Consider the following 13697-nt stretch of genomic DNA (forward strand, 5'->3'; position numbering starts at 1 on the left):
ATCATGTTACTTGTATTCTGTGTTACATAGGTTCTCCATTAAACTACGATTCGAACGAGTTTCAAAATTTCTGGAAAGATATGACCAACTTTCCGGAAAATGAGCAAATTATTCCGGGTAAAAAATGGAACAATGTAGACAAAGGTTGGAAACAGCTATCTGCTGCAGGTAAACTTTTATCTCTTTAAAATGGTCTCGCCATATAATCAATTTTTGTTTTAAGATTATAAGGGTGTACTTTTTATAATTTCTCCAAGCTAACAGAATGAGTTAATATAATGAAGTTGGTTTTGGACGAAAGGTATGCTTAAAACCAATAATATCTTTGAATATTTTGTGTAAATGCTTTTGCCGCATGTTCTAATATTCAAATTTTATTCTTACTTTAATTATTTAAACTTCAGCAACTCGAAAAATTTCTTGAAAACGTTCGCTTAAATATTGAGTTAGGTGGTATATGACATTGTTTCGCTGAAATTATTTTGTCATTAATTTCAATATTTACAGCTGTCATGTTGTTGTCTAGTAACAAATATGAAGATATGGTGTGACATTGTCTCGAGAGGTTAAATTACTTTACTTACATATAAGACAACACAAGAAAGGTTTACAGCACAAGAAGATTAAATAACATCCAGGGCATCGGTGAGGATCAAACCCATGCACTGTTAAAAAACAATCTTGAAATTTTGCGTTGTTTCTGGCATCCATTTTTGCTACTGGCATCCATGTAGCCAGTAACTTTTACCGTAAAATTCTATTTTACTGTAAAATTTTACGGTAGAATAAACGAGAGTTAAAAACGCAAAATACGGGCAGCAGGATTGAACTGGGGACCTTCTTATTGATCTGTGCTGACCACCATAGGACTTTGTTATATGCTTTGCACTGTAGGTCACGTGGTGTAAAAATTACTGGCATCCATGTTGCCAGTAACTTTTACCGTAAAATTCTATTTTACTGTAAAATTTTACGGTAGAATAAACGAGAGTTAAAAACGCAAAATGCGAGCAGCAGGATTGAACTGGGGACCTTCCTATTGACCTGTGCTGACCACCATAGGACTGTGTTATATGCTTTGCGCTGTAGGTCACGTGGTGTAAAAATTGACGCTGCAATCGTTTATTTTTCTCGGAACAATGTACTGTAATCTTTTCTGTATTGTAAACAATCCATTTTACAGTAATATTTAGCATAAGAGTTTAATGAATTTTTAATAGTGTGACCTCTGACTTTTGAAACGATGCTTCTACCTCAGAGCCACGGAGGTTCACAGCTGTTCATTAATTACAGATATCTTAAGTCGACTTTTTTCCATATGAATTTCCAAAAAAATAAAATAAAAAAAATAATGATAATAATAATATGAAGTAAACAGCGATTGGAATTTTGAAGTGATAACTTCTTATAGGGCCGTGGTAGCCCGATCGGTAGAGTGTCGGATTCGGAGTCGGAGGGTCCTGAGTTCGAACCTCGATGGTCGAAGATCCACCGTCGTCATTAAAGGGGACTGGGCGACGTTAAATATGCTCGTGGTCTCAATGTCCTCCAAGTGAAACGATACCTCTGGGGGTGCTAGCACCAGGTAGCTATTAGCTCCTGGACTAGTTCTAAATTCTCATTAACTGTTCGATTCGGTGATGGTGCTGCAATCTATCGGTATAAAAAATAATGGAGGCAAGGCACTTAGTAAGCAGTCCTCGACATAAATGCAGTTGTAGTCAGTTGTGACTCGGAATCGGAATCGGAACTTCTTATCGGAGGGTAAACCGATTTGCGACATAAAGTGCGTAACGGCGCAACTCTCGTCTGGCATTCCTTTCGTTCGCGCATACGATAGAAGCGCGCATGGTCGGGGACATTTTGTTTCTTTACTCTTTGGGTCAGCTTTAAGCGTTAAGTGATAGTAGAAAAAGTAATGAAACTAACAGAAGATGGATGATCGTCGCAGCATAACTCAATCTCCTAACGAAAGGTGAGTTCAATCATACAATATAATACCAATAACATTGTAAACAATATATATTCAAAACAGCATTTAATCTTTAAATTTATTTTCAAAACAAAAACATTTTTGCGATTTTAGTTATACGAAAAATATCTCGCTTCATTTAGGGTTTTTAACTGTGATAAGGTGTACATATTTTAAACGAACTGTTGGGGATGGCGGAGGAAACGAAAATAATAAACAAACATTTGTTCATCACAGAGTAAAATATAAAATGTTTCGTAAGTTTGATTGTTTTTTCTGACAAACCAAATATTTAGAAACGACGCGTCATTTAATCTATTCAATTAATTGCCAAAGCCTTAATGCTCATAGTCTCGATCTTATTGATTCAGTCTTTCAACGCTGGAATATTCTTTTATTATGTGGAACATGGCTTGAAAATGATGATACTAAAATTATTCCATCTTTTAAACGTATTGTGCAATTAAAGCGTCAAAATATAAGACTAGGAGACGTAGCAGTTTATCAGAATGATCTTGATTGCATAAATATTGTCACTCCAAGTATAAGATTACATGGTAATAATGCTACAAGCTTTAATGTGGCTACACGAAACGATATTGGTGAAATGTGTATAGTGGAATGTCTCAATGAAGCAAAGCAACAAATTATTATTGCCAACATATATCTATCTCCAAACAAAAGTATTCCAAGTATTATTTAATTTATTCATAAACAGCTTTTAAACCATACACAAGAAGGTTCTGCTTTAGTTAATGAAGATTATTATACAATTCCTTTAATTTTAACCAGGGATTTTAATGTTAATTTTGCTTCTGATCGAGCTAAAAATTTAGTACAGTTTCTACAATACAAATTACAATTACAAATGATTAATAAGCCAGAAAAAGCAGCTACAAGTCATTGAAATGCAGTCTTTGCAAGATTTTTAGATAACATACAATGCAAAAATTTCGTTGCTTATTATAGCCACCATAAGCCAATTGTTACTTTCATAGGATTAAATAATGATAATAATTTAATCCTATGAAGGTTATCACTTCTGCCGAGCGTCCCGTGACGCACTTTTTTTTTTTGTGCCTTCCTTTTTAAATGTTACCTAAAGGAATTTTGCTGCTTGCTTTCAAGGAATCATAAGAACTTACAAAGAGACGATACAGAACTCCAAAGTAAAAAACGTTACTCAAAAAAAAAAAAAAAAAAAAAAAAAACAACTCTCGCATGCGGTATTTTCAGTTGAAATAATGTATTTTCTCTTTTAGGGTGGAGTGGTAAAGATATTAAAAAAGCACTCTTGGACAGTTGGATAGATGGGCAAGAAGTATTGAAGTCTTACTTGACTTCTGATGATATAAACTGGGATCAAGTTGATGATGGATGGAAAAAATTATCAGAACAAGGTTAAAAACGTTGTCTTTTTTACTTTCCTTCTAAGGTTTCTTATACAATGTACAGGGAAAACAACTTCCACATGTTTGTGTATTCATGCACTCGAGTTAGAAATTATAATTTTTAAATGAATTTTTTGAATGAATTTTCACTTAAGATGAGGGTATGATTTCAACTGCAACAGAAGTCTTTAGTTCATCATAAGCAGTGTAGGGTACAGTTTGAAATGCACAATTCAGGCGTTTAGTATCAAATCAACTCAGTCCAAGAATTTTCAAAAGTTCATTTATTACAAAATTTGATAGTTTTTAATGGATACTACACAGAGATTTGAAACGCATTCAGCTCAATCAGGTGTAATGCTGCTGCCAAAACACCAGTTTTCTTAGAAAAAGAGCTCATTTTGGGATTATTTTTTGTTTCTCCTGTAAAAATTTCAAAAGTAGATTGAGCTGGCTTAATACTAAATCTAATTATATTATAATATATTTTTCTTTTGAGTCTGAAATTTCTACGCTAAATAATTGTCCTGATTTTGGAACAATTGAGTTGAAAACGCCATTACACGCAGGGTTTGGCATTCTCTTTTAGATTTAGTTTTCAGTCAAATAATAATAATAGTGTTAAAGGTAAAGTTTAAAGATGAAAGTTAGATAATCTAAGAAATGAGGGACATACGTATAACTTGATACTCTCTACGTAAATTAAATTTATGACTCCAAATTATGATGTCACTTATCTTCATCCCCAGATGTCGAAATTCACTATTAACACGGTGGCATTTTAATCTAAAATGCCACCGTGATCAAATTGTTGTTAAATCTTTGCAGTGGAATCATAGAAACTTTAGCTCTTTTAACGATTCGTTGTCTAGTCTCTCTGTATCTAGATTTTATTATTCCCACCACAATTTGTTCTTTGGCCAAATAGCTTGTACCTAATATACATTCTGCATTTTATGCTCAGAAATAACAGATTATATTCATTGATTTTGATAAATAATCAGTTTATTTTTCCTTGAATGCTTTTTATCCATCTACGTTGAGATTACGGTACTATTGTATGATGTGCGTTTAGTATTAAATTGCTCATGGGTAACCCTCAACTGTTGAAGAGGAATGTCTTAAACCCTAGAAGAATTGAACTTTCACATTCAAACATTTTGCAGTGTTTACAATATTTCTTTATAATGCCGTGGAAAGGTAAAGGGCAGCACCTGGAAATATTTCGTTTTTCTTTCTTTCTTTAAGTTCTCTTTCTTTCTTTCTTTTTTTTAAAATAATTTTTGTAACCTATTGTACTTTATATGTATTGAACAAGCTTGCTTATTTGGTTTCCGCTGAAAATAAAGCATGAAAAATCTATCAAATTCCAACATTTTCCTATAGTTAGTGGGTGATAAAAAACGCCTTTTTTAAAAAAAAAAAAACTGTCTCAGAAACGTCTTTCTGCAGATTCTACGCTTCACCTTTCCACGGAAGTATACGTGTATGTATGTCACTTACGGTACTATTTCAGCTGTATTTGTATAAATAAATAATATAGAAATCATTGGAAATGTTTCTATTTTAATTTGCTAAATTTAGAAGAGTGTACTATAAATACTTTTGTAGCGTAGGTGGTGAGGTGGGGTGTGTTACATACACCACCTACGCTACAAAAAAAAAATATCTCTCCAGTTTAAGCCTAATTTATTATTTTATATATTATGTAAGTTACCATTATGAGTTCCTCGGCTTACAGACTGCTGTTTGTGATACCTTAGAGGCCAGGGAATTCCAAATGTCAGTAAAAAAGCGTATTTTTAAAACACACATATAGTGTTTATAATTTGGAATCACAAAATTGATCTTTAAATAAGTTTCAACTCTTCTGTACTATGTTCATTAAACGAGCAACTTTTGTAAATACAGAAAGTTTTTTATTATTTTTTCAAAATAGGTTGGACTGATGCGAATATTAAAGAAGCACTAATACAAGCTTGGAAAAGAGGCTTGGGAATCCTGAAGTCCCGGATGAAGTTTGATAATAAAACTTGGAAAAGGATTAATGATGGATGGGAAAATTTTTCCAACCATTCTAAAAGTAAATGCAATCCTCAATATTTTTTTATAAATGTTCATCTTGATCTGTAATATATTTCATTAATATGTATTATAACATGGTAGCAAATGCAATGATAAAAATAAAATCATTATGAATTTGCCCCTCCTCAAATTTTGGATGATAACAGATAAGCTTAGTTTAACTTTTCCTTCAATTTTAGCTTATCAAAATACAATATTCGTTAATTTTAGTTTCCTCAAACCTTGTATCATTCCTTCTTTATCTGAGACACAGAGAAGTTGTGTGCAAATATTTTAATATTTCTAAATAACCAAATATAATCTAGTTGTTTGCCTAAGGGCTAAACCTGAACGACGGGATTTTGTCTCTTTTCCAGTCTGAATTCAGCTGAATTCATCCTCAAAATTAAACACATAGTGCTGATGTAATTTAACACTATGTAATATTTTAGGTGTTGCTGCTCCATCTATGTGTCCTCTAGCATTGCTGAACAGTGAAAACTCGCTAGGAGCTCCAATTCCGCAAGAGACAATTGACTGTGCTCTCATTGCTGAAGAAGTGAGAAAAACATTAGGCAGATGGTAAATATTAAATAAATTTTAGTTTCATTTGTTAAAAATTGAATTTTTAGTTACATTGTACACTGTAAAAACTACAGGTTGCATTTGGCACCTTTTTTAGGGTGAAAAGCTTGTTCACCAGCGGCACCTTATATGGTGCTGAAATTGCACCCTTAACACGGGTGCAAGTATACACCGTGCGTATACACCCTTAATACGGGTGTATACGCAGCACCGTTAGAATTTCCGTTCACTTACTGATTGCATCACACTGTTAACAATAAATCTCTTAGTTAAAAACCCACAAGATCCCTGACAATACAAGCTAGTAAAACCACGTATTCAAAATTAATAGTTGAATTTACTTTTCAAATATCATCTAATTTAAGCGTTTTGATTATTAATGGTTACTTATCCAGTGCTGAGAGCTATTTTTAGGTAAAATTTATGCATGACTGAAGTAGCAAATGTACATAACGGCAAACTGAAAAATCAAAGTACTTTGAAACACTTTTCACAAAGCCTTCAAAGCTACACTATGATCAAATGCCTGTACTTACGCGAAATTTTGAAGAGTAAATTGCAGAAACCTTTAGTTTTAATCCTATTTCGTACTTCATTCAATGCGGAAGTGCATTTACGTTGTTACTTCCTTCGTCCACAATTGATTGTGGTTGAACGATGTCAGAGCGCATGCGCCAACGTGTCACCCTTGCGTTTAGGGGGTCTGTCTCCACATCTGTTAGCGTCATTCACCTTGTTCACAATTCCAAGCCTACATTGCACCCTGAGGCACCGTGTTTTCACCCCAGGGATCGAAATAGTTTTTCAGAGGCACCCGTAGTTTTGACAGTGTTCACTGCCTTCGATGAATCTATTTACTGAATCAATATAAATTAAATTCAATGTATAAGTTTAAAATACTGGCTATGGCTATTGATTAACTGTGAGGGCATTATATTTCAGAACATGCCCATCAATATCTGGCAGAGGAGACTATAATTTAAAGAACACTCTAGTAGTTTGCTCAATGGTTCTTCGTCTGTCTACTTCTAAGCATCACTGGATACGTTTCGAGATACTATTTGTATTATGTATGTAGGGTATAACCATTAACCTGCACTTAAAAGAATCTATAAAACACATCCCCAGTATGAACACTGAATAATTAGAAATGGTTAATAATGTTAGAAATTTCTAAGAGAGTCGTGAAGATACGGAGAAAGTACTGGAAAGTCTTCTTGTTCCATATCTCGTGATGTCGTTCTAAAACAATTATTGCTGTCACTTTTTTTTAAAAACTTGTTAAGTAAAAAAAAGTTTCTTATTTTTTGGACCGGGCCTTTGCCATTTCCTCTCGTAGTCGGAAATTTAATACATGCTGAAATTTGTTTTGTTGAGTGTTCACTACGTGAAGTTTTGGAATACTACTCAAATTTTGCAATTATTTTTTGTTTTAGCATCGATTTGTCATTCTTACCAAAGGAATGCAAGCCTTCGTGGCGAGTGAAATGCTTTACAACTTACAAATACAGGAAAGCTGACGGTACCTGCAACAACAAAATGCATCCCACCTGGGGTCAAAGTGGAACACCTTTCGTTAGAATGACAGAGCCAGACTATAGCGATGGTTTGTAGTTTTTTCCCGTGTATCTTATTGTATTATTTTTGTAAACAAGTGTATATTTATCATACAATTCCAATTTAAATTGGTAAAATTTTTTTTTTTTTTTAATTTTGAAATAAATTATTTGATGTGTATTTTTTAAGCTATTATGTTAGCTTCGCAGCATTAAGACTTTTGAGGGCCATAAGTTAAAATAACATTATAACTGAATATACGTATTTTAAGCTGGTATTATGATAGCATGTAGCCCTTCACAAGCCTTTTTTTTATCGATTAGTAAAAAAATAAATTTCATTTAAATGAAGCTTGTTTTAATAAAAATCGAACTCTAGTAAAATATTATTTTAATTCTAATCCTTACCACATGTGGGCGAGCGAAATTATTCTTTGAAAAAAAAAAAAAAAAAATTCTTCTGCATGGGTGGTAAGTTCTTCTTAGAAAAACATCAACTTAAAAAAGGTGATAAAATAGTTTAATATGAACACTTTAGTTAGCTCTATTTGATGAGCTGTCTGCCGAAATTAAATCTGGAGTCGTCCGCAAAGTCGATCTGGATCCCTTCGGTTGCAGTCCAATCCCGTCAAACATGACATTACTTTAAATAGAGGCTTCACCTAATATTGGCTTGGTTTTCAGTGGCACACGGTGCCCCTAACATTAGGCTGTACACCATGACAGCCTAACCAGTTTCAGCCATGTTCCAGTCACATGTGTTGCCACCCATGGTGGAATCCCAGGACCCCTTTTTTAACAGGACATTGCTCGGTAACACACAGCAAAGATGTCCTAGGACTTAATCACCCCGTTATCACTTTCTCTGGCCTGCTAGCTGCCCTGTTTGGTCACAGATAGAGCATATCGTTTGGGATGTAAGTTGGATCGCTTGGGATGGTAAGTTGGACATCCTTGATTGAATTAGTGGTGTGTTTACAGTATTTTTTTGGTACGAGATAACGTAGGACATGGTACGAGACTCTTGAGGCTTAATATTTGACTGCATCGCCTCGTGAATTCCGCTCGACAAGGTACTTTTCTCCGCACGCACCCCACCTCTTAGCCGTAGGCCTTAGGTTCCACCGCCCGGGGGGTCCGCGTAGCGGGCCCCCCGCACGGCTGAGTGTGGCGGTCGATAGTCGTATCATGCTACGGAAGCGCTTGGTACTTATTGCGTCGGGGAAGGTCCCCGTGCTGGGCGTCAGCTCAGCTGGGAGTTTGCCCCTTAATGTGTGGGTCTTGCTCACCGTGAGATACGCTCGACAAGGTACTGAAGCTTCTATTCATTTTTGATTTTTCCAGTAATCAATGATCATTTTGTTTTCATTTTGTAATCACTTTCTTATATCAATGTTGTTCTTACGTATGTAAAATTTTCTTTCATTCTTGCAACTTCATTTGGTGCGTAGATTTTTTTGTTACAGATTGTATATTTCCCCCGCGCCGAAAAAAAAAATTGCGTTGAAATAGGCTAAGCACCGAAAAAGCTGCGCCAAATAGTCCCATTTCGAAGTAGATAGCAGAATACCTACTTCAGCAATTGTTCTTAGACCTTGTAATTAAGAATAACAACATAAAACGTTTCATAAGATGGAGCCAAACATAATAGAGAATACTTGAAATTGCTAACTCTATCATAAGGACGCAATTAATGTCGAGTTTGGATGCTTGAAGTTCGACCAGTGGGTAAATCACAACTGTGTTAAAGTGGGATCAAGTGAAAAAATAAAATTGTGAATCCTGTAAAAAAGATAGTGTAGTTATATTTTTTTTTCTTTTCCATTTTCAGAGTTGGTCCAATTAAAAAAGCTCATAGTCCATATTATAAGAACATTTATTACCAATTTGAGTCTTTACAACTGTGGTGAAAATAATTTAAAAATGATTTTCATATTTGAGGAAAATGTGCCTGTCGGGTACTTGTTAAATTTGGTTTATGGTGCCGTATTTTTATTTTTATTTATTTATTTTTTTCGCTTTGCTTCACATTTAATAACACGATCCACTTGTTCTTACGGGGCACTCATAGGGGGTCTTTCCCTACTTAAAGAAATGATTCTACTTTCAAATCTTATTTCAAACAAAAAATGGAGCTGAAGGAAGAAAAAATGACTTTAGAACGATTTAATGTTTACAACGGTGAAAAATAAATAAGTTATGTCGCCTCTGCTGCAATAGCCAATTAAAAATGTCATAAACGTTCTTCAAAATTCTGCTGTAAAAGTAGCGGTTTTTTTTAGCGAAATACTTCCTTTGGTACTTAAAATTTTTCTATAATATACTTTTATACAATGTATGTTGTCAACTCGTATGAAGTTACTTGGAATAAAAAAGGAAAAATACAAATAAATAACTAAATAAATAAATACGGTCAAATTTAATAGAACTGCTTTATGAAGGTTTATTTTTAAAAAGTAAAATAATTTCTTTCTCATTGTTTTCAGGTGTGTCAGCAATTCGCAAAGCAAAAAGTGGTGACGAACTTCCAAATGCGAGACTATTAAGTCGAAAGTTATATTCTGAGAAGCTAAAGCCAGACCTTAATATTACGACGATGTTTCTGATTTTTGGGTTGATGGTTGATCACGATATTGTACAGACAGGCCTGGATCCAAGTAATAATTTCTATATACATTAAGTTGATGAATTTTGTTATGACTTTAATTGCGCGCGTATATAGTTTCAAATGCTGCTTTTACACTTTGGATTTCAGTCGTTCAGAGGGTCAATTTAAGACATAAACTCAAGGTCCTCAAATTCAGGTCTGCCTAAAATCTGCAATATTAATTAATATTAGTTCAAAACTTCAATGAAAAATTTATAAGTCAAACACTGAAAGATTTGTATATTCAAGTTTTAAATATGGTGTTTTAAATTTTCTTAAAATGTTTATGTGTACACCAAGTGCAGGTAATAAATAAAAAGTACTTCTGTAATATGCACATGCACTTGCACATACCGCTCACTTGCGACAATTGAGGCAGTGAGAAGCAAAGGGATGTAAGCGGCAAAATTAAAAATTTGGAGATACCAGTACACATGGTAAATGAACCTCTCCTCTGTCTTTGGGCAAAAGATGGTACTAGTAGCCCTGGTAGTTGCTGCTATACAGCATGATTTAGAAGAAAAATTCAGTGAAAGCCTACCTAGATCTTATCTTTAAACGCGTTTTACTCAAAACTTGAAAATATCCATTCCCTTTGCTTCTTACTGCCTTAATTGTGATGTACAGTACATATCAAAAAATTAGTAGCGGAGGAAATACAGGTTTTAAGTACAGTAGACCCTCGTTTTACGCGGGGTTACGTTCCTCGGAAGTGCCAAGTAAATCAAAACCGCGTAAATAATATTAGTGTTAAAATAACGGTTAGGTTTCGTAGATTTAAAAAAAAACTTCATTTTAGAGATGAGTAATTGTATAATAAGTTTAATGTGTCTTTATATCGATTTCTATGCACAACATGCATAAAGTAAACACAAATTAATTTAGTGTTTATGAAAAAGAGTTGGCTCTGATAGTCTTTTGGCAGTCAAGAATTTTTCTCTGCAGTTCTTTGCAGAGCATTAACGCATCCATGATCATTTCCATGATAAAATCATCCAGCCATGATAAAATCTTCCTTCACTTACGAATCAGAAAGATCACTTCTGTTGTCAAGGAATGGCTCCAAATTTTCAATGTTAATGTTTTTGGTTCTGTGTCATCTATGTCGGTATCCTCGTTGCTTTTGTCCTCCTTTGTCACTCCTAAAAGCTCTTCTTCTAGTGAGTTCTGCACTGTGTGAGTTTAATAACTTTACTTCTGGAAAAAGCTCTCGAATCAATCGCATAAAATGTCTCCAGTGGCCCAAGCTCGATTATTTGCTCGTCGAAATGCAGTTCATTACGTGTAATCTGAAATCTTTATGAGTTTGGATTTTGAAAGACTTGAAAATTTTATCTGTTTACATTGCCACATCCGCGTAAAACCGAAACTCATCCGCGTAAATTAAAATAAAGGTTTCAAATCCTAGCGTGCCTTAAGTAGTAAGAGTGGGGCCAAGAGCTATTGCGCATGCTCACCGCCGCCATGTTTTTACCAGCGGAACTGGTAGGTTTGCCAGTTTTTACCATGATAGCGGTGTCGGGGAATTCACCGGCAGTCAACGCTCATCCCGGTCAGGTTCCTAGCGCCCTTTTAGCGCGAACGGAACTTCGATGCATTCAGAATTAATCAAATTGTAAGAAATAATTCATCAATTTCGCAGATTAAGAAAAAAAAACACATAGTCAAATATCAATACACTTAGTTAGTTTTCAGTAAAATTTGATTTTACAGTTCCCATCTTAATTCTTTGTGGCTCATAAGTCTGTCGTTCGATTTAAAGAAATACTTAAATTAATTCAAATTAAAGTATGTCAAAAGTACGTTAGCATCTGAGTTGATGAAAAAATTTAAAATAAAGGGTTCTTTTTATTTATCAAAACGTTAAACTTGATAATTGAATTAAATCTTTTGTTGTTATAGAACTTAATATTCCAGCAATTATTTCTTTTCCCTATTAAATTTCTCAATTTTGTTTTCTTGATATGAAAATACGCTTTTATTCAGCATTTTAGGAAAAAGTTTAGATGCACATAGTTTTAAAAAACTATCTAAAATGTCTATGACAAATTTTATAACATTGAAAATATAAAGGTGAATTTTAGTATACTAGTTAGCATAATAAATATGCTAGTCTTCTACGTATAAGAGTAATGTGAATAATAAAAAAAAAGCTTCGTGCAAATTAAATCCATATACGATTATTTTTTTAATAATATAATTATTAAAAAATATCAAAATTCCAAAGATAATATTTTGTTCCCAAATCTGGATTTAAAGTAGGAATTCATCCTTACAGAACTGAAAAAGATGGGCAATTTTTTCCTTTAATATAAATTTATACAAATAGGGGGAAATATGAACAGAAGAAAAAACATAAAATTGTAATATGGTTGCTTTTTTTAAGATCATACCATTTGCTTTTAAATAATGCCCAAGCAACATATTTAATCAATTTCAACTTCTCATATTTCCCATGTTGATAATGCCATTTGAATGATTCCCATTTTAATGACACCATACTTAGAAAACATTATTTCAAAACCTATTTGACAAATCAACATTTTCAAGTTGAAACTGTTGAACATAATGATTGCATGTAGGTAATTCTCTCTAAATCAGTATACTGGAATGAATATAAAAGTATTAATTTAAAAATCATTAAACAGTGCATTGTGCAAAGTCCGCGTTAAAATCTTAAACAAATTACTGAATCCAGCTGATTGTATTTAACAGTGGCGGATCCAGCCAATTGTCTTGGGAGGGGCCATCCGAAAATTTTGAACAAACTCCCCAGGGCCGAATTTAGCTCCATGCCGCCCCTAGGCAAATTTGAAATCTGCCGCCCCCTCCCCCTTAAAAGAAGCAAAATATCCTTGACTCAAAAAAACGTAAAGTTCCCCAGATTCAAACTGTCAAACTTATGAAGAAATGATGGCGTTTCACATTCGGAGGCGCCCCGATGAAATGATCACAGTGATCTCCCACAAAATTTTTTATTCGGCAAATTTTGCTCACGATTCGGCAAATACCATGATTGAAAAACATTTAACTTTCATAAGATGTGTGAAAGTAATCATTATTAAATTACAAGAAAAAATTGTCTCTGTGGAAAATGAAAGAATGCTAATATTTTACTTTCAAGAATAACAATTTAATTCAAAAAATGTGTATTATAATAGCAAATTTGCCGCCCCTGAAAAGTTTACCGCCCTAGGCAGCTGCCTACTCTGCCCATTGGGAAATTGGGTCCTGATAACTCCCCAGACATTTTATTAAAATGAAAATTTAAAAACTCAATTTTCGGGGTATTAAGACATTAGGTGAGGGGGTGGATTTAGGAATCTCCCTCAAAAATGTTTCAAAATTTAAATTTCCGAGTAATTTTTGAAAATTAGGAAACTACAAACGCATTTCGTCTATTTTTGATGATGTACGGAGAAAGGTCAGGTTTCGGGCGCTGGCCCCAAAATACTTTTTGCAAATAAAGCTTAGAAACCAAA

The 13697-nt window shown here is 33.9% G+C and overlaps 1 protein-coding gene across 2 annotated transcripts in view; it reads left to right on the top strand.

The window, feature by feature from the left end:
• LOC129218700 (uncharacterized) overlaps positions 1 to 13697 on the top strand; it is a 135263-nt gene that overhangs the window by 60140 nt on the left and 61426 nt on the right. For both annotated transcript variants that reach the window (XM_054853022.1, XM_054853023.1), the window contains 6 exons: positions 31 to 168; positions 3235 to 3372; positions 5303 to 5446; positions 5880 to 6009; positions 7449 to 7618; positions 10055 to 10225. In XM_054853022.1, the coding sequence (XP_054708997.1) occupies positions 31 to 168; positions 3235 to 3372; positions 5303 to 5446; positions 5880 to 6009; positions 7449 to 7618; positions 10055 to 10225 (891 nt within the window). The remainder of the gene's footprint in view (positions 1 to 30; positions 169 to 3234; positions 3373 to 5302; positions 5447 to 5879; positions 6010 to 7448; positions 7619 to 10054; positions 10226 to 13697) is intronic.

This window comes from Uloborus diversus, chromosome 3 (assembly GCF_026930045.1).
Source record: "Uloborus diversus isolate 005 chromosome 3, Udiv.v.3.1, whole genome shotgun sequence".
Lineage (NCBI taxonomy): Eukaryota > Metazoa > Arthropoda > Arachnida > Araneae > Uloboridae > Uloborus > Uloborus diversus.